A 19,947-nucleotide genomic window follows, 5' to 3' on the forward strand; every position below is an offset into this window, starting at 1 on the left:
GAACTACTACCATAAGTTCTTGCCGAATTTGTCTACCGTACTACACCCACTGAACACCCTACTGCAAACGGGGGTACCATGGAAGTGGAGTGACGAATGTAAACGAGCTTTCCAGAAGAGCAAAGCATTGATTACATCAAAAGAGGTGTTGGCTCATTTCAACCCAGCACTACCAATTCGGTTGGCGTGTGATGCATCACCCTATGGCATTGGAGCGGTGCTGTCGCACAAATTCCCGGACGGCTCGGAGAGGCCAGTAGCCTTTGCGTCTCGGTCACTAACCTCAGCCGAGCGTAACTACGCCCAGATTGACAGGGAGGCCCTCAGCCTAGTGTGGGGAGTGAAAAAGTTCAACCACTACCTGCACGGGCAGAAGTTCACCTTGCTGACTGACCACCAACCACTTGTCTCCATCTTTAATCCAAAGAAGGGCGTTCCGGTGATGACTGCGCAACGGCTACAAAGATGGTCCCTTTTTCTAGGGGTGCACCAATATGAAATCGAGTATAAGGGCACGAAACAGCATGGAAACGCTGATGGGCTATCACGCCTGCCACTGCCTACTGCGGAGGAAGCACCAGCAGTGGATCCTGTCGAAATATTTCATTCGACTATAATTGAATGCTTGCCAGTAACTAACGCTGGTATAGAGAAGGAGACCCGAAATGACCCGACACTGTCTCGGGTATATGATTTGACGGTGAAGGGGTGGCCAGCACATGGCGACTCACTGTTGCCAGCATTCTCATCCAGAAGGGAACAGCTGTCAGTATGCCAGGGGACCTTGATGTGTGGATCCCGAGTGGTAATTCCACCCAAGTTAAGGGAGAGAGTGCTCAATGAGCTTCACGAAGGTCATCTGGGAGGGGTGAAAATGAAAAGCCTTGCTTGGGCTTATGTGTGGTGGCCGGGATCGATCAGCAAATCGAGGACCTGACAAAGAGCTGCTCAGGATGCCAGAAGGTCCAAAATGCACCACCACATGCCCCTCTACACCCATGGGAGTGGCCCTCATCTCCATGGCAACGGGTGCATATTGATTTTGCTGGTCCATTCATGGACTCAATGTTTTTAATAGTCGTGGATGCGCACTCGAAATGGCCTGAGGTGATCAAAATGTCCTCCACCACCACGGAGAAAACTATTGCAGTCCTACGGACCATTTTTGCCAGGAACGGCTTGCCAGAGCAGATTTGCTCTGATAACGGACCACAGTTTGTGTCCGAAGAGTTTCGAAGATTTATGAAAAGGAATGGGGTAAGGCATTACACATCCGCCCCGTATCATCCAGCCACAAATGGATTGGCTGAGAGGTTCGTACAAACCTTTAAGAAGGCAATAAAGGCTATGTACAATGACAACATTCCGCTGCAGCACAAGGTGGACAATTTCCTGTTCGCCTACCGGAATGCGACACATGCAGTCACCAACCAGGCCCCGGCCATGATGTTCTTTAACCGAAGGTTGAGATCTCGTCTGGATTTGCTCAGACCAAATGTACGAAGAGATGTTGAGAGTAAGCAATTCCAGCACATCAATGAGAAGCCGACAAGGAGCTTCAATGTAGGGCAACCAGTCTTGGCCCGCGACTACCGAACAGAGAAATGGCAACCAGGAACGATATGCACACGGCAGGGGCCACTAATGTATACAGTGGATGTTGGGGAGAACATTGTGAGACGCCATGCTGACCAGATCCTAAAGTCACAGGAACGAGTCAACCCCATGTCTCGGCCATACGTACCTGGTGAGGAACCCAACGCACAGGTCGCATCTACCTCAGAAACAATAGCATTGGAAGCTGATGAATCAACTGACGACAGGGTGTTAGAATCGCCTCCGCACCAAGAGCGAGACACTCGGGAAAGGCGTTATCCAGAAAGAATCAGGAAGCCTCCCCAAAGACTGAATTTATAAATAGACTATTTTCAGTTAATGTTGCATGTTAAAAGTGTTAATTGTAATTAGTTTGATATTTAATTGTTAAGTGAGTGTTATGGTACTGTTAATCTAAAAGGGGAGGAAATGTAATGTATGTACCTTTAAGGGGAGAACTACTTTTTACAGCTCCTGTATACTGTAGTACCGGCAGTGACCACACCTGTATATAAACCCTGAGTAGTGATCTGTACAGTTAGTTCTAGAGTAACCCTCATTCAGTAGACACCTGTTGAATCGTTCCCTGCAGCCTTGTCTAATTATTGAAGGACACATCATCAAGGTACACGGATCTAACAGTTACGTGTGCGGGTGGTCAGGAGGGTGGGCACTGCCTTAAGTCTGAAGGCAAACAAATTGATCTGTATAGCCCATTCCCATCGTGTCTCTGATATAGGACACCTGTAGGCACCAGGCTATCCCCAGACTGGCCTAGCTGGAGTCCTCGGTTTGGTCCCTCGTTCTTTGCTGAATTAGCTGATTTCAGCCAGAGTGCTGGTGAGGAGCGCGACAGCTGGGCTGGGTTAGGGAGAGGCTGCCTGAACCTGATCGTTGTCCGACTGCTCCTGCTGGAGGATGGGCCTCAGCTGTTGAAGCCTCCCTCTAATGGAGTAGCCTGCTGAGCGTCACTTCTGAAACTCACGCATGGACAGTGGTCACTTGGGCGAAGAGACAGGAAAGTCACCCAGTGCTTGAGCCCCAATGACCAATGATACTTTCAGGGGAGGGGAAAAGTGCTAAAATAAGATGAAAAATGTGTTCATTGTCCATCTTGCACTCCCCTCACTCTTGCCTTTGCTACATTTCCCCCTCATGCTCTCCCCTTGGTCTCTGTGCTGCCCCCTCTCACTTACACCAACCTCCCAATTCTCATTAATACAAAATCAAAATACTATTATTTTTTTCTTCTCTCTCTCACATGGCAGCTGTCGATCATTCTGCCATTTACACTTCATCTAGAGCCATCTTTTGTTTTGTAACTTATCCCATTACCATCTCCTTTTGCCTTGCACCATCATCCCTTTTGTCTTTTAATCTCTCCTGCCTTCCACCCTATCACAGACCTTCCCTTTTGTTCTTTCCCCCCCTTTCCCTGCCCCTACACTTGCTTAAAAACCTGTTCCATCTCCAACTTTTTCCAGTTCTGACGAAGGGTCATCAACCTGAAACGTTAACTCTGTTTCTCGCTCCACAGATGCTGCCTGACCTGCTGAGTATTTCCAGCATTTGCTGTTTTTATTCCCAATTCTCATTCTCATTCTTTCTAGCCCCCTCCCTCTCCCCTCTAGCTCTCTGCACCTTCCTCTACTCTCTCTAAACCTGCCCATAAAGGGCACGGTGGCATAGTGGTTAGCACTGTTGCCTCACAGCGCCAGGGACCCGGGTTCAAATCCGGCCTCAGGTGACTGTCTGTGTGGAGTTTGCACATTCTCCCTGTGTCTGCGTGGGTTTCCTCCGGGTGCTCCGGTTTCCTCCCACAGTCCAAAGATGTGCGGGTTAGGTTGATTTGGCTATGATAAATTGACCCTTAGTGTTAGGGGATTAAATACGTGGGGTTACGGGGATAGGGTGGGATATGTGTCGGTGCAGGCTCGATGGGCCGAAATGGCCTCTATCTGCACTGTGGGGATTCTGTGATTCTGTGAAAACCCTTTAGGACTAACCACCCTGTCAGCTGGTATAAGGATGGTTACGGCCATGGAAGGAGCGTTCACGTCGCGGACTGTCAGACTGTTAATCAGACTGTGAATCCCTCCACTGTTTCACACTGTCCTCGAAGGAGCGAGGGTGAAGATGTGAAAACATCGCATTTCCTTCATTCGTTCCTTCTAACTCTCCCCTCTCGTTCTCTGCACCCTCCTCCTTCACACTCTCCTTCTAACTCTCCCCTCTCGTTCTCTGCACCCTCCTCCTTCACACTCTCCTTCTAACCCCTCTTCTCTCGTTCTCTGCACCTTCCTCCTTCACACTCTCCTTCTAACCCCTCTTCTCTCTTTCTTCTCTCCGCAGTGTTTCCAGATACACGGATATAATAAAATGGATCGTGTTAACTGGAGTGAAGCGAAGGCGGCTTGTGAGCGAGCAGGGGGGCTGCTGGCAACAGTCTCCAATTACCATGAGCAAGGTATCGATCGCTGGCAGTCTGCATCCATTCACAGTGCAGCACCGAGCCTACATTTCATAATCTTTAATCTTTGGTTTAATTTTGCCTGTTCCGGGGGGTCTGCTCGATTTAATTGCCCCCTGATTTTGGTGAATTGTCCCCATTCTGTCCCCACCCCTGCATCCTGCCACTGAGATAGGTCAGTGAGGTGCTTCAGCAGTGGAGGCTGTACTTGGGACAGGAGGGAGGTATGTACGCACACACACAAACACACGTGGACACAAAAACGTGAGCGTACACACTAGCACGTGCTCATGAACACACGTGCACACGAACGCAAGCGATCATGAACATGAACAGGCGCACACACAAACACACACACGTTCACACAAACAAGTGGACATGTTCGCACATGTGCTCACACACACATACACACGAATGCACGTGGACACAAACACACGTGAATGTGCACACAAACACACATACGCGCACTCAACCACGCAAACGTACCCATGAACACGCACGTGCACACGAACACACGCACATGCACACAAACACACATGCATGAATACACACATGAACATGCGGCGCGCACACTCATACATGAGCACGCACATATAGGCGCATGTGGATGCACATAGATACATTCAAATACACACACACAGGCACACAGATGTACACACACAAACCCTTGAACACACGCTCACTCATATTTCTGAGTTGAACAGTTGTTTTAGTCAGGAAAGCATACCTGTGATTTGTGTTCTGTTTTGTCATCCAAAGGTTTGCCACCCCAGTTAATGCTCCATCGTGACCCCTGAACCCTGCTTTAAAGTTGTTTAAATGCCCCGTGTGCCGTCTGTGAGTGGGCGTTGCATTACTTACACCGGGGTAGGATTACAGCCGGGTGGCCAGGGTTTGAGCCCCAGTGTTACTCACATTCAGGCCCCCCTGTGACTGAGGCTGACCGTTTGGAACAGGTCCCAGAGAACAGGGAGTGAGAGCGGGAGGTGGGTCTCTCCCCGCATCACTCAGAGTGACCGACAGCTCCAGTAAGTACCCGAGAAGCCTCCTGTGGAACTGTCCACTACCCCGATGATCCAGGAAAGCAGTGTGGGTAGGAGGCTGGAGCTGGGCGACGGAAGCACAGATTATTTGATTAAATTTCAATTTCAATTTTATTTGCCATATGTAACTAGTACAATGGAATGCTTACTCCCCGATCACTCCCACAATAAAGCTGTGGGAGCTCACAGAGACACGTCGCTATTCTCCAGCGCCATGTTCAGAAAAGTCAATTCAATGGCATCCAATGGCAGTGGGAACGCGATGTCCCTCAGCCGCTCCGTCACCGCGGCCTCCTCCTCACTGTTGTCGGCTCCATGATGTGGTGGCCTGCTTCTCCCACTCACGGTCCGGCCTCTGGCCACCATGCCCGGTTCTCCCTCCTCCCAGTCGGACTGCGAGCTTCCCGCCGAGGAGCTGCCGGCCAACGTGCTGTAGCGGGTCATCGTAGCTGCTGCTGCTGCTTACTGCTGCTGCGCTGCCTCCGCCCGACTCGCCGAACACATCGTCGAGATGTATAAGCTCCGGTCACCGCGGCCTCCTCCTCACTGTCGCCGACTCCACGGTCCGACGGCCCAGGGCCTGCTTCTCCCACTCACGGTCCGGCCTCTGGGTGAAACTGCGCGACCTGTGAATGAGCTTTCTCAACATCTGCTTTTCAGGCTATCAGCTGATTGGTGCAATTGGGGGTAATTTTGATGCCAATAGAAATAAAATGTGGGAGATTTGTACAACGGGTTGCCGTTCACTATTGCTCACTTTACACTATCGCACAAAGTCAAAATGAGTCTCCAGTACTGGGGAGCTCCTTCACTGCGTCCACCTCCGGGATTGAGCGTCTTTGCCGTCTAGCCATAGCTCCACCTGATCTGAATGTGCTTTCCTACATCAGCTTTTATAACGGCCGTTCTTCCAAACATCACCTTTGACCTCTGGATCGGGTTGCACGACATGAACAAGGTCTTCCAGTGGCTGCAAAAGGAACCGCTGAAATACGTCAACTGGGCTCCGGGGGAACCTTCAGGCCAGCACGCCTCCTCTGCAGCCAGTGAACTGGTAGGTTGGCCCTCTCGGCCTGGTGCCACTCGGGTGATGTGTGAATGATGCTATAAGGTGACCGGATACCAGGAATGTCCACCTCCCCCCTGCCCCCCCCCACCCCCATCCCAGGTCTTCGAAGAGTATTCCCTCCCCCCACTTCCCTGAGCTATTTTTACCAACCCCGTTCCGAATTCACTCGCTTCTGTCTCAGTTAAGTGGAAGAGTTGCTCTTCCTGGTCAACCCTCGTGGGCACCCCCGTGAGGTCTCCGAGCTGCCCCTCGGTGATCTTAGTTTTGCTTCGATCAGGATGGTTCCCTTCCCACTTTGGACACACCGTGGCGCGGTTTCTGCATGTGTGAGGGCACGGCCCGGCGGGCAGACAGAACAGTTGCCAGATTCAGTTTAAAGACAACATTGAAAACGCCAAAGTGGATTTAGACAAAGAAAGAAGGGGTATGGTGTGGACAGTGGGGAAACGCAAACTAAGTTTAAGGGAAGCAGAATTGAAACGAGGAATGGAAGATTATGTGGCTGTTAAAGAAAAAGACTGGCATTTCTAGAGCGCCTTTCCACAACCTCAGGATGTTCCAAAGCGCCTCGCAGCCGTTGAAGTACTTTTTTGAAGTGTAGCCACTGTTGTAATGTAGGAAATGCAACAGCCAATTTGTGCACAGCAAGATCCCTCACACACACACACAGATAATCTGTTGATTGAGGGACAAATATTGTCTGGAACACCCCTGCTCATCAAAATAGTGTCGTGGGATCTTTCACGCCCACCTGAGAGGGCAGACGGTGCTCGGTTTAATGCTTCGTGTGAAAGGCAGCACTGCCAACAGTGCAGCACTCCCTCAGCACTGCTCTGGAGTGTCAGCCTGGATTATGTGCTCAGGTCCCTGGAGTGGGACTTGAACCCACGACCTTCTGATGAGAGTGCAACCCACTGAGCCACGGCTGATTCAAATAAATGTATTTACTTCCAATAATATTCATCTCGTACTTGATCCATTGCTGACTCATCAGTGCCCTGAAGTCTGGCAGAGGTCGATTGGACCTGTGCAGCCACTAACTGGTAAGCCACCGCAGTCTTCAGCTGCTTTTCTTTTATTCATTCATGGGATGTGGGCATCGCTGGCAAGACTAGAATTTATTGCCCATCCCTAGTTGCCCTCGAGAAGGTGGTGGTGAGCCATCTTCTTGAACCACTGCAGTCCGTGTGGTGAAGGTTCTCCCACAGTACTGTTAGGGAGGGAGGTCCAGGATTTTGACCCAGCGACGATGAAGGATCGGCGATATATTTCCAAGTCAGGATGGTGTGTGACTTGGAGGGGAACTTGGAGGTGGTGGTGTTCCCATGCGCCTGCTGCCCTTGTCCTTCTAGGTGGAAGAAGAAGAAGCCTTGGCGAGTTGCTGCAGTACATCTTATAGATGGTACACACTGCAGCCACGGTGCGCTGGTGGTGGAGACAGTGAATGTTTAAGGTGGTGGATGGGGTGCCAATCAAGCGGGCTGCTTTGTCCTGGATGGTGTCGAGCTTCTTGAGTGTTGTTGGAGCTGCACTCATTCAGGCAAGTGGAGAGTATTCCATCACACTCCTGACTTGTTTGGTGATGAGTCTCAGGGAGACTATGTTCTGTTCTGAAGTTAGTGACAGGTATCTGATGCAGTCTAACATGAGGACTAAGCTGCTGTATTGTCTTTCCAGGTAAACTGTGCGGTGATCTGGCATGCCTTGCACCCGCAGTTCACTGGGCGCTGGGACGACAGGAGCTGCACAGGCGATAAAAACGGTTACATCTGTCAGAGAAACAAAGGTACAGTCCGATTAATCTCTAGCAGAGAACGTAGGAACAGGAACCAATCAGACTTGCTCCGCCATTTTGTTTTCACAACTGTTTATCTTATTAACCCCAATTCCCCGCCCTTTCTCCATACCCCTTAACACCCTTACTCCTCAAGTAGGTATCTGTCTCCTATCTTAGCGCCTCAATTGATTCTTTCCCTATGGCCTGGAGAGGTGGGATGTTGGCTCACAATGGGCCTTTAGCCATTGTGCCAGAACTTTTACATCAAAGTTACAACATGGAAACAGGTCATTCGGCCCAACCAGTCCGTGTCGGCACTTACCCTCCATGTGAGCAAATATTCTAATCACATTTACCCTCTTGTTCCCGTGTCCCTTCAACCACTTTTCCTTCCCCCGCATATCTAATCTAATCCATCTCAACCACTAACCCTGGAAATGCATTCACAAGTCTGTGTGAAGAAGTTCCATTTAATCTTGTATCTCTGGCCCCTTGTACTTGACCCCTCAACTACTGGAAATAGTCTGCTTCTATCTACCCTGTCCCATCCCTTCATAACCTTAAACATCGCTATCACATCGCCTCAGAAACCCATGAATATCTTCTATTCATAACGAGCCTAAAATAACAGAGGCACCATAATCAGCAGGGCTGGGTTTCAGCTCTCGATCTCGGGCATTCCCTCTGCAAGCAAAGCTTCTGTGACAATGAGTTTCAATCTCCTGCACATTCCCACCTAATATCGTATTAGCTAACGGGTGGCTAACTAACTATTTAAGAAGATCCTGTATCTCAGTGAAGAGAAAACAATCTATTAATGAAGAGGAGCGTTAGCTCATTTCAGGACTGCTCTGAATCTCCTGGTACCAGCTCACTGGAACATTAGCTCAATCAGCACATTGCATCACTTCCTAGCCCAACTTTCTCCATGGGAACTACTACAGGGTCGGGGGAGAGGGATGCTTCCTTGTGCAGTGAGGTGGGTGGAGAGTTCCTCTCTCATCTTCACATATGATGTAGAATTTGAGTGCAGACATCTTCAAGTATCTCAGAGGGATTGGTGAATTCACAAGGTTGACATACTTTCCAAGATGCCTGTCCACAGTCAGGTAGCCTGTTGAAGCTGATTTGCACAGGGAGTTCCCTGAGGTCTCACAGCATCTTACTGTTGGAGAGAGCGCCTTGGTATTGGTTCCATACATGCCAACCATCAGTGTTTCCCGCTGACCATCAGCATTTCCAGGCCTTGGCTGCTTGTGCGACAATAACCAGGAAAGAAAGAGAAAGAACCTGCATTTATATAGCGCCTTTCACAACCTCAGGACATCCCAAAAGCGCTTTACAGCCAATGAAGTACTTTTGAAGTGTAGTCACTGTTGTAATGTAGGAAACGTGGCAGCCAATTTCTGCACAGTAAGATCCCACAAACAGCAATGAGATAATGACCAGATAATCTGTTTTAATGATGTAGGTTGAGGGATAAATATTGGCAAGGACACCGGGGAGAACTCCCCTGTTCATCTTCAAATAGTGCCATGGGATCTTTTACGTCCACCAGTGAGGGCAGACAGGGCCTCGGTTTAACCTCTCAGCCAAAAGACAGCACCTCCGACAGTGCAGCACTCCCTCAGCACTGCACTGGAGTGTTGGCCTACATTACGTGCTCAAGTCTCCGGAGTGGGACTTGAACCCACGACCTTCTGACTCAGAGGTGAGAGAGAGCCACCAACCAACGCACATTTTGAACTTCCTGCGCTGCCTAGTGTTGCCAACTCTGGTTGGATGTATTTGTGGCGGTTTGATCACGTGACCTCCTGCCTTCAATCCCTCCGCCCCCACAGTCCTGCCATTGGCTACCCGGCACGCCCATCCTTGTGGTGCACCGCCTTCCCTCGCCCAGTAGAAAGCGAATAGACTCTTCCTCACTCAATTGGGTGATTCTTGACTGTCAGTCAAACAGCCTTTTTCCCATCTCCAATACTTTTATAATTCATAAACAAAAGTGTTCAAAGAAAATGAAAATAAAAGTGTTCTGGAGTTTAATCTTTATGCCCCGGAGACTCCAGGATAATCCAGGAGGGTTGGCAACCAATGTTCCCTCTAGTTTTTTTTGCGTGTGCAGTCCCTTTAAATTTGCTGGGCGGCCACACATGCGTGGTATCTTCCAGCGGCAACAGTTGGTGAGCGGCCTGCGCGGGACCTCCCAATCGGTGTGCGGCCGGGGGCACCTTAGGGGGAACGTTGTTGGCAGCCCTACTGCTGCCCAAGGTCATTCCTGAAACATTTTATTGCAGATTCCCCCACCCCTCCCCTCCCCACCCAACCCAACTAGGTGACTCCCACATTGCTCATTATCAGGCACCTGGTAATAGGTCACTGAAGAGAATTGTCGGGGTCACTGAAGAGAATTGTCGGGGTCACTGAGGAGAATTGTCGGGGTCACTGAAGAGAATTGTCGGGGTCACTGAGGAGAATTGTCGGGTCACTGAAGAGAATTGTCGGGGTCACTGAAGAGAATTGTCGGGGTCACTGAAGAGAATTGTCGGGGTCACTGAGGAGAATTGTCGGGGTCACTGAGGAGAATTGTCGGGGTCACTGAGGAGAATTGTCGGGGTCACTGAAGAGAATTGTCGGGGTCACTGAGGAGAATTGTCGGGGTCACTGGAGAATTGTCGGGGTCACTGAGGAGAATTGTCGGGGTCACTGAGGAGAATTGTCGGGGCCACTGAGGAGAATTGTCGGGGTCACTGAAGAGAATTGTCGGGGTCACTGAGGAGAATTGTCGGGTCACTGAAGAGAATTGTCGGGGTCACTGAGGAGAATTGTCGGAGTCACTGAGGAGAATTGTCGGGGTCACTGAAGAGAGTTGTCGGGGTCACTGAGGAGAATTCTGGGGGTCACTGAAGAGAATTGTCGGGGTCACTGAAGAGAATTGTCGGGGTCACTGAGGAGAATTGTCGGGGTCACTGAGGAGAATTGTCGGGTCACTGAAGAGAATTGTCGGGGTCACTGAGGAGAATTGTCGGGTCACTGAAGAGAATTGTCGGGGTCACTGAAGAGAATTGTCGGGGTCACTGAGGAGAATTGTCGGGTCACTGAAGAGAATTGTCGGGGTCACTGAAGAGAATTGTCGGGGTCACTGAAGAGAATTGTCGGGGTCACTGAGGAGAATTGTCGGGGTCACTGAGGAGAATTGTCGGGGTCACTGAAGAGAATTGTCGGGGTCACTGAAGAGAATTGTCGGGGTCACTGAAGAGGATTGTCGGGGTCACTGAGGAGAATTGTCGGGGTCACTGAGGAGAATTGTCGGGGTCACTGAAGAGAATTGTCGGGGTCACTGAGGAGAATTGTCGGGGTCACTGAAGAGAATTGTCGGGGTCACTGAAGAGAATTGTCGGGGTCACTGAAGAGAATTGTCGGGGTCACTGAAGAGAATTGTCGGGGTCACTGAAGAGAATTCTGGGGGTCACTGAAGAGGATTGTCGGGGTCACTGAAGAGAATTGTCGGGGTCACTGAAGAGAGTTGTCAGGGTCACTGAGGAGAATTCTGGGGGTCACTGAAGAGAATTGTCGGGGTCACTGAGGAGAATTGTCGGGGTCACTGAGGAGAATTGTCGGGGTCACTGAAGAGAGTTGTCGGGGTCACTGAGGAGAATTCTGGGGGTCACTGAAGAGAATTGTCGGGGTCACTGAGGAGAATTGTCGGGGTCACTGAAGAGAATTGTCGGGGTCACTGAGGAGAATTGTCGTGATCACTGAAGGGAATTGTCGGGGTCACTGAGGAGAATTGTCGGGGTCACAGGAGAATTGTCGGGGTCACTGAAGAGAATTGTCGGGGTCACTGAGGAGAATTGTCGGGGTCACTGAAGAGAATTGTCGGGGTCACTGAAGAGAATTGTCGGGGTCACTGAGGAGAATTGTCGGGGTCACTGAAGAGAATTGTCGGGGTCACTGAAGAGAATTGTCGGGTCACTGAAGAGAATTGTCGGGGTCACTGAAGAGAATTGTCGGGGTCACTGAGGAGAATTGTCGGGGTCACTGAAGAGAATTGTCGGGGTCACTGAAGAGAATTGTCGGGTCACTGAAGAGAATTGTCGGGGTCACTGAAGAGAATTGTCGGGGTCACTGAGGAGAATTGTCGGGTCACTGAAGAGAATTGTCGGGGTCACTGAAGAGAATTGTCGGGGTCACTGAAGAGAATTGTCGGGGTCACTGAGGAGAATTGTCGGGGTCACTGAGGAGAATTGTCGGGGTCACTGAAGAGAATTGTCGGGGTCACTGAAGAGAATTGTCGGGGTCACTGAAGAGGATTGTCGGGGTCACTGAGGAGAATTGTCGGGGTCACTGAGGAGAATTGTCGGGGTCACTGAGGAGAATTGTCGGGGTCACTGAAGAGAATTGTCGGGGTCACTGAGGAGAATTGTCGGGGTCACTGAAGAGAATTCTGGGGGTCACTGAAGAGGATTGTCGGGGTCACTGAAGAGAATTGTCGGGGTCACTGAAGAGAATTGTCGGGGTCACTGAGGAGAATTGTCGGGGTCACTGAGGAGAATTGTCGGGGTCACTGAGGAGAATTGTCGGGGTCACTGAAGAGAGTTGTCGGGGTCACTGAGGAGAATTCTGGGGGTCACTGAAGAGAATTGTCGGGGTCACTGAGGAGAATTGTCGGGGTCACTGAAGAGAATTGTCGGGGTCACTGAGGAGAATTGTCGTGATCACTGAAGGGAATTGTCGGGGTCACTGAGGAGAATTGTCGGGGTCACTGAGGAGAATTGTCGGGGTCACTGAAGGGAATTGTCGGGGTCACTGAGGAGAATTGTCGGGCTTCACTGAGGAGAATTGTCGGGGTCACTGAAGGGAATTGTCGGGGTCACTGAAGCGAATTCTGGGGGTCACTGAAGGGAATTGTCGGGGTCACTGAAGAGGATTGTGGGCCTGATATTCAGATCACTCTGTTAGCAGTCAGTTTGATCCAGGTCCCTTTGTACTGTTGGTCCCAGAAATAACACAGCAGGTATTTGTAAAGAGGAGAGACGGTTTATAAGGGTACACACCCAAGACATCATAAGCAGCTTTTTGCCTTTTACTGATGCTGAATGACCCGCCATGTATTTCCAGCATTTTCTCTTTTTATGAAGGGTTTTTAAGTTCATCACAGAGCCTTTAACATTTTAAACTTTCCTTTTGTTTCTCTCTCTCATCTGGCAGTTGTCTCTTACCTGCCAATACACTTCACACCTAATCTCAGCTGCCTTTTGTCTCCACGGGCCTATTACCACCTCGTCTGGCTTCGAATACCTTTTATTGTCTCTTTTTCTCCTTTTGTTCCATTGCAGCTTTGCCTTCGATCTATTTTCTTTTCTTTCCAGTTTTGAAGAAGGGTTTCGACCCAAAACGTCAACTCAAATTTCTCTCCACGGATGTTGCCTGACCTGCTGAGTTTTTCCAGCATTTTCTGTTGTTATACAGGTGACAGGTTCTTCTCTAAGAAACTCGAGGGAATCTTTGCTTTGCTTTTTGTTCAAACGTTTGTTGCGACACACCAAAGCCCCCAAGAAATGGAGGTACTTTTCTGAATAACAATGATGCAGACATCCGTGCTCGCAGTGTTTGGTTGGATGAGCGTTATCGAGAAGAAAGCAGATCACAGCCGTGATTGGAACCTACCCTCAGGGCTCCTCGAGCAACAAGGAGCACACGGACTATACGGGGCAACCATTCCGGTTCCACACTCGCTGGTTCAGTCTGATACATCAGACACGTACAGTCACTGCCCCAGTATCTTTGGAACTGCATTCGAATTTGTGTCTTTTTTATCGAATCCTGCAGCACAATACTGCCTCTCCACGTTGTTTCTCCCAAAGTGCATCGTGCCTGTGCCGGCTCTTTGGTAGAGCTCTCCAATTAGTCCCACTCCCCCTGCTCTTTCCCCCCCCCCGGCCCTGCACATTTTCCCTTTTCGATTATTTATCCCAATTCCCTTTTGAAAGTTACTCTTGAATCTGCTTCCACCGCCCTTTCAGGCAGAGCGTTCCAGATCACAGCAACTCGCTGCGTTAAAAAAAATTCTCCTCATCTCCCCCTCTGGTTCCTTTTGCCAATTACCTGAAATCTGGGTCCTCTGGTTACCGACCCTCCTGCCAGTGGAAGCAGTTCACAGAATCTACAGAACCTTACAGCACGGAAAGGGAACCATTCGGCCTGCCGTACCTGTGCCGGCTCTTTTGGAAGAGCTGTCCAATTTAGTCCCGCACAACGCTCCCGCTAAGGTGCGCGGACGCGCGGCCACGGGTCGATCAGGCAGTCCCGCGCAGGCCGCTCACCAGCTGTTGCCGCTGGAAAAGATACCGCGCAGCAAATTTAAAGGGACGGCGCACGGAAAAGAAAATGAGCGGGAACATTGGTCCCACACCCCAGCTTTTTCCCCATAACCTGGCAGATTTGTTCTCTTCAAGTACAAGAGTTCCCGTGAAATCTGCTTCCACCACCCTTTCAGGTAGTGCATTCCAGAGCATTACAACCCTCTGTGTGAAATCATTTTTTCCTCATTTGCCAATTATCTTCAATCTGTGTCCTCTGGTTACCGACCCACTCGCCAGAGGAAACTGTTTCTCCCTACTTGCTCTATCAAAACCCCGCATAATTTTGAACACCTCTATTAGATCTCCCCTTAGCCTTCTCTGCTCTAAGGAGAACAATTCCAGCTTCTCCAACCTCTCCAAGTAACTGAAGTCCCTCATCCCTGGTATCATCCTGGTAAACCTCCTCTGCACCCTCTCCAAGGCCTTGACATCCTTCCCAAAGTGTGATGCTCAGAATTGGTCACAATACCCCAGCTGAGGCCCACCCAGTGATTTGTAAAGGTTTAGCATGGCTTCCTTGTTTTTGGATTCAATGCCCCTATTTAGAAAGCCAAGTATCCCATACGCTTTCTTAACCGCCTTGTCCTGCCACCTTCAAGGATTTGTGAATATGCACCTCATGTTCCTCTGCTCTTGCACCCCATTTAATACCATTTAGATTATCCTGCCTCTCCGTGTTGTTTCTCCCAAAGTGCATCACTTCGCACTTAACTGCATTAAATTGCATCTGCCATGTGTCTGCCCATTTCACCAGTCTGTCTGTCCTCCTCACAGAAACATAGAAACTAGGAGCAGGAGTAGGCCATTCGGCCCTTCGAGCCTGCTCCGCCATTCAACGAGATCATGACTGATCATCCAAACCCTAGCACCCGGTCCCTACACCGACAGCCATCCCACCCAAGCCCTATCCCCGTAACCCCACGTATTTAATCCCCCCTAACACTAAGGGCCAATTTTTTAATCATGGCCAATCAACCTAACCCGCACATCTTTGGACTGTGGGAGGAAACCGGAGCACCCGGAGAAAACCCACGCAAACACGGGGAGAATGTGCAAACTCCACACAGACAGTCACCCGAGGCCGGATTTGAACCCGGGTCCCTGGCGCTGTGAGGCAACAGTGCTAACCACTATGCCACCGTGCTACTATTCTGCTCACTGTTTGATACATTGCCAAGTTTTGTATCATCCGCAAACTTCAAAATTGTACTCCCTATACCCGAGTCCAGGCCATTTATATATAACATTGAAGTTTCTCCTTATTTAAAACATAAGTTTCTCCTTATTTACTCTATCAAAACCTTCATAATTTTGAACAACTGTATTAAATCTTCCCTTAACCTTCTCTGCTCTAAGGAGAACAATCCCAGCTTCTCTAGTCTTTCCACATAACTGATCGCTGGTATCATTTTGGTAAATCTCCTCTGTAGTCTCTCCAAGGCCTTGACTTCCTTCTTAAAGTGTGGTGCCCATTGAACACAATACTCCAGTGGAGGCCTAACCAGTGATTTATAAAGGTTTATCAGAACTTCCTTGATTTTGTACCGTATGCCTCTATTTATAAAGCCCAGGATCCATTACAGGAAACTCTTTTTAACCGGCACCTAAATATCCAGAAATCTCTCTTAACCGGCAAAATTCAGGAGTAGGTTCAGGTAAGTTTTACTATATATTAGTGGCCGTGTAACCAGGGTTCCTGCCTTGTGGCCGTACAACAGGGACTCCTGCACAAGTGCCGTGTAACCGGGGCTCCTGCACCTGTGGACGTGTACGGGGCTTTCCTACCTTGGTAAGTATACCTCTCTGTAATCCGGACTTTTTGATCAACCGGCAACACACCGGTCCTGTCGGTACCGGATAAAAAAGAGTTTCCTGTATAATGTTACGTTACCCGAGGGAAAAGTACATTAGGGAGGCACCTGCTGGATACAAGTGGCATTGCAAATAAGAAGATCTTCCATGAACTCTGATTGAAAGCAGATGGAATCTCTCTGCCTGTGTCAGAAGTAAGGAGTCAGTTGGAATACCGCAGAAGCCAGTGTGTTGCAGCCAATTAGCGGACTGAGTCTGGAAGAGAATGTGTAAGGGAGCTGGGGAAAGTTTAGTCAGGAGTTTGAGCTGTATATGATGTCAACAGGAGCAGCCAAACAAACAGAACAGGCAAAGTTGGCAGCGATTTTTTAATAAATAGCTGCCTTAGACATCAACTGTTTCCCGCTGACGATCAGCGTTTCTTCCATTGCCTCTACGTGTCGGCGTTGGCCGACGGGCATTAGCCCGGCTACTGCCCGGACGTTGACCCAGAATGCTGCAGGAATATCGTCCGCCCATGTGCAGAATTTGAGCACGTGTCCATGGTACACATACACCAGAGCCCGACATGGAATCTCCCACGGGCAGAGATTGATAATGTATAATATATTGGAGACTTGATGTAAAATGTGCCATTGGGGAGATGAGAGTGACTGCCCTCAACATCAGGGCACCATTTGACCGAGCTTGTCATCAAGGAGCCCTAGCAGAACTGAAGTTATTGAAGGTCAACAGGAAAAGTCTCCAGTGGCCGGAGTCATATCTGATGCAAAGAACAACGCTTGTGGTTGTTGGAGGCCAATCATCTCAGCCCCAGGACATCGCGGCAGGAGTTCCTCAGCAAAGCATCTTCAGCCCAATTTTCTTCAACTCCTTCATCAATAACCTTCCCTCCATCATAAAGTCAGGAGAGGGGCTGTTCACTGATGATTCCACAGTGTTCGGCTCCACTCACAACTCCCCCGATAGTGGCGCAGCTCATGCCAGCCTACAGCAGAACCTAGATAGCATCTAGACTTGGACTAATAAGTGGCAGGTAATCACAGAATGGGAATGGTAGCACAGTGGTTTGTGATGCACATATTGGATGTTTTGGAGGCCCATGGGGTAAAGCCACAGGCTGGACTTTGCTGTCATGAGGAATGGGTGTGGCTTTTTATGAAGTCGCAGAGCATCCTTTGGCTCAGGCATCCCACATCCCTAATTGCTCTGAGAAGGTGGTGGTGGCCTTTCTCTTTGAACCGCTGTAATCCTTATTTGGAAGGTGCTCCCATAGTGGTGTTGGGTAGGAATACCAGGATTTCGACCCAGCGATGATGAAGGAACGGCGATGTATGTCGGTCGGGATGGAGTGTGACTTGGAGAGGAACCTGGGAGGTGATGGCGTTGCTGTTCTTGTCCTTCTGGTGGAGGTGACAGGGGGAGGCTTTCATTGTTCTGTGCAAGTCTTTTGATCTGGTGGCTCATGCAACCCTCGTGAAGCAACCGGAAACCATGGCCAAATCTTTGGCATGGTCTGGGACTTGTGTCGGGGTGGGTGTGAGTCTCAGTGGGGTTGAAGTGACCACCTCCATCAGTTGGAGGAGCAAGACACCTACTGCCAGTCTGATGGAAACGATCGGGGGCCCGAGCCATTTTCACAGACAGGCCTCGCTTGAATTCTAGCGACGAAGTGCTGGCGTATTTGGAGCAGTTTATCGATTGGGGGAGGGGGGGGAATCTGGCGGCTCCCGAGCCATTTTCACAGACAGGCCTCGCTTGAATTCTAGCGGCGAAGTGCTGGCGTATTTGGAGCAGTTTATCGATTGGGGGAGGGGGGGGGGGAATCCGGCGGCTCTTGTGTGGAGCCGAGCCAAGCCCAGTAAATAAGGGGTGGGGCGATCCCTGGGGAGGGCCATGCAGGGCCGGGTATTGGGTAGAGGATTGATTTCTGTGAGGCCAGGCGGAGCAGTGATGCTCTGCCCATTGGTACTTCAGGGTTGCACCGGGTTCTGTGATCTCTCAAAGTAGGAGTGAGGGAAGGTTGCCCAGATAGTCACCTTCCATTTCAAAGACGATATGCGTTGTTGAAAAGAAAGAACTTGCATTTATATAGTGCCTTTTTCAACCTCAACCGATGAAGTACTTGTTTGAAGTGTAGTCACTGTTGTAATGTAGGAATCATGGCAGCTAATTTGCGCACAGGAAGATCCTGCAAACAGCAATATGATAATGACCAGATAATCTGTTTTAGGGATTTTGTTAATATTAGTGCGTGCTCCCCTGCTCTTCTTCGAATAGCACCACGGGATCTCTTAAGTCTACCTTAGAGGGCAGAAAGCCGAAAGACGGCACCTCCCACAGTGCGGCGCTCCCTCAGAGTGTTGGCCCGGATTTTGTGCTCGAGACTCTGGAGCGGGGCTTGTACCCACAACCTTTTCAAGAGGCGCGAGCGCGACCAACTGAGCCATGGCTGACACGACTCACTTGGGAATGCAGTGTGCTTTGTTCACCAGTTTTGGTTTCAAAGGCAGATTTGGAGTAGGTCCAAAGGTGCTGGGAAACACACCATAAGAAGTGTCAGAAATCAACATTTGCTGCAAAGGCACGCCCCACACATCCCTAGGAAATACATTTTACATCGGCCGTTCTCCGTCTAACTCCATCACTGCAAAAAAAAAAACACAATTTCTGTACTTTGGTTTTTCCCGACAACGGTGGAATATTGGATGCATCAGCAGCTTAAGTTACAGCCATTCTCTGCCCCCCTGCACCACTCCTTTCCGCACGTCATGCGCAAGGCCCCGGTTTTCAGTTTTTAACAGAAAAAACAAGCTGAATTGCAGAATGTGATCTCAAAACACTGGTTAAAAATCCTGAAAACTTGTGTCACTAAAAATAACTTCTTGAATCACCTCTGCCAATGGCCCTGATTGGCCGTTAGTCAGGGTTCCTTTTGAGTTTTAGATTGTTCTGAGATGTGGACTTTTTCAAAATTGTTCATCAGCTTTTCTCAGTTTATATATTAATTCTCGACAGGTGGGCATCGCTGGCAAGGCCAGCATTTAATGCCCATCCTTTGTTGCCCTTGAACTGAGTGGCTCACTAGGCCATTTCAGTGGGCAGTTAAGAGTCAACCATGTTGGTGTGGGACTGGAGTCACGTATAGAACGGCAGGTTTCCTTCCCTCAAGGACATCTGTGAACCTGCTGGGTTTTTATGTCAATCCAACAGCTTTACGCTCACTTTTATTCCAGATTTTCTGTTTTAAACTGAATTCAAATTCATAATAAGCTGCCAGGGTAGGATATGAACTCATGTTCTCCTGCATTACTAGTCCAGTAGCATAGCCACTATGCTATCGTGTCTGTGATTCTGTTGTTCTGTAGCAAACATCTCTGGTGTTGGATAAACACTGGCCAGCACTTAGAACAGTGGGGACAGTGAGGGGATTGTGTGACTTTGTCTCTTTATCAGTCATCTAGCTTGAAGCATGACTCTTCCTTGGGGCAAAAACCCCTTCGCACTTTCCCATTGACCCTAACTCTCTTCATTTCTATTCAGACCCGTCTCTACCATCAACACCTGCCAAGTTCCCACCTCCCTTGACGTCAAAGCTGAACTACATGAACAGCACCTACCGGGTTATCCAGAAGCCTCTCACTTGGCTGGAAGCTGCCTGGCTCTGTGAGACTCGCAACGAGACCCTGGTCACGGTGGTAGACCCCTACCATCAGGCCTACCTCACACAGGTCATGAACAGCGTCCAACTCCCCCTCTGGATCGGGCTGTCTAATGAAGAGGTAACACCTGCTACCAAAGCTCTTTTTATCAGATTG

General features: G+C 49.6%; 1 protein-coding gene across 1 annotated transcript in view; it reads left to right on the forward strand.

The window, feature by feature from the left end:
* mrc2 (mannose receptor, C-type 2) overlaps positions 1-19,947 on the forward strand; it is a 401,368-nt gene that overhangs the window by 346,027 nt on the left and 35,394 nt on the right. Inside the window, exons 21-24 of the mRNA XM_085966616.1 lie at positions 3,949-4,063; positions 6,000-6,163; positions 7,856-7,964; positions 19,673-19,911. Coding sequence (XP_085822742.1) covers positions 3,949-4,063; positions 6,000-6,163; positions 7,856-7,964; positions 19,673-19,911 — 627 coding nt within the window. The remainder of the gene's footprint in view (positions 1-3,948; positions 4,064-5,999; positions 6,164-7,855; positions 7,965-19,672; positions 19,912-19,947) is intronic.

Source organism: Somniosus microcephalus, chromosome 24, assembly GCF_052327205.1.
Source record: "Somniosus microcephalus isolate GS21.2 chromosome 24, FLI_Smic_1.0, whole genome shotgun sequence".
NCBI classification, from domain to species: Eukaryota; Metazoa; Chordata; class Chondrichthyes; order Squaliformes; family Somniosidae; genus Somniosus; species Somniosus microcephalus.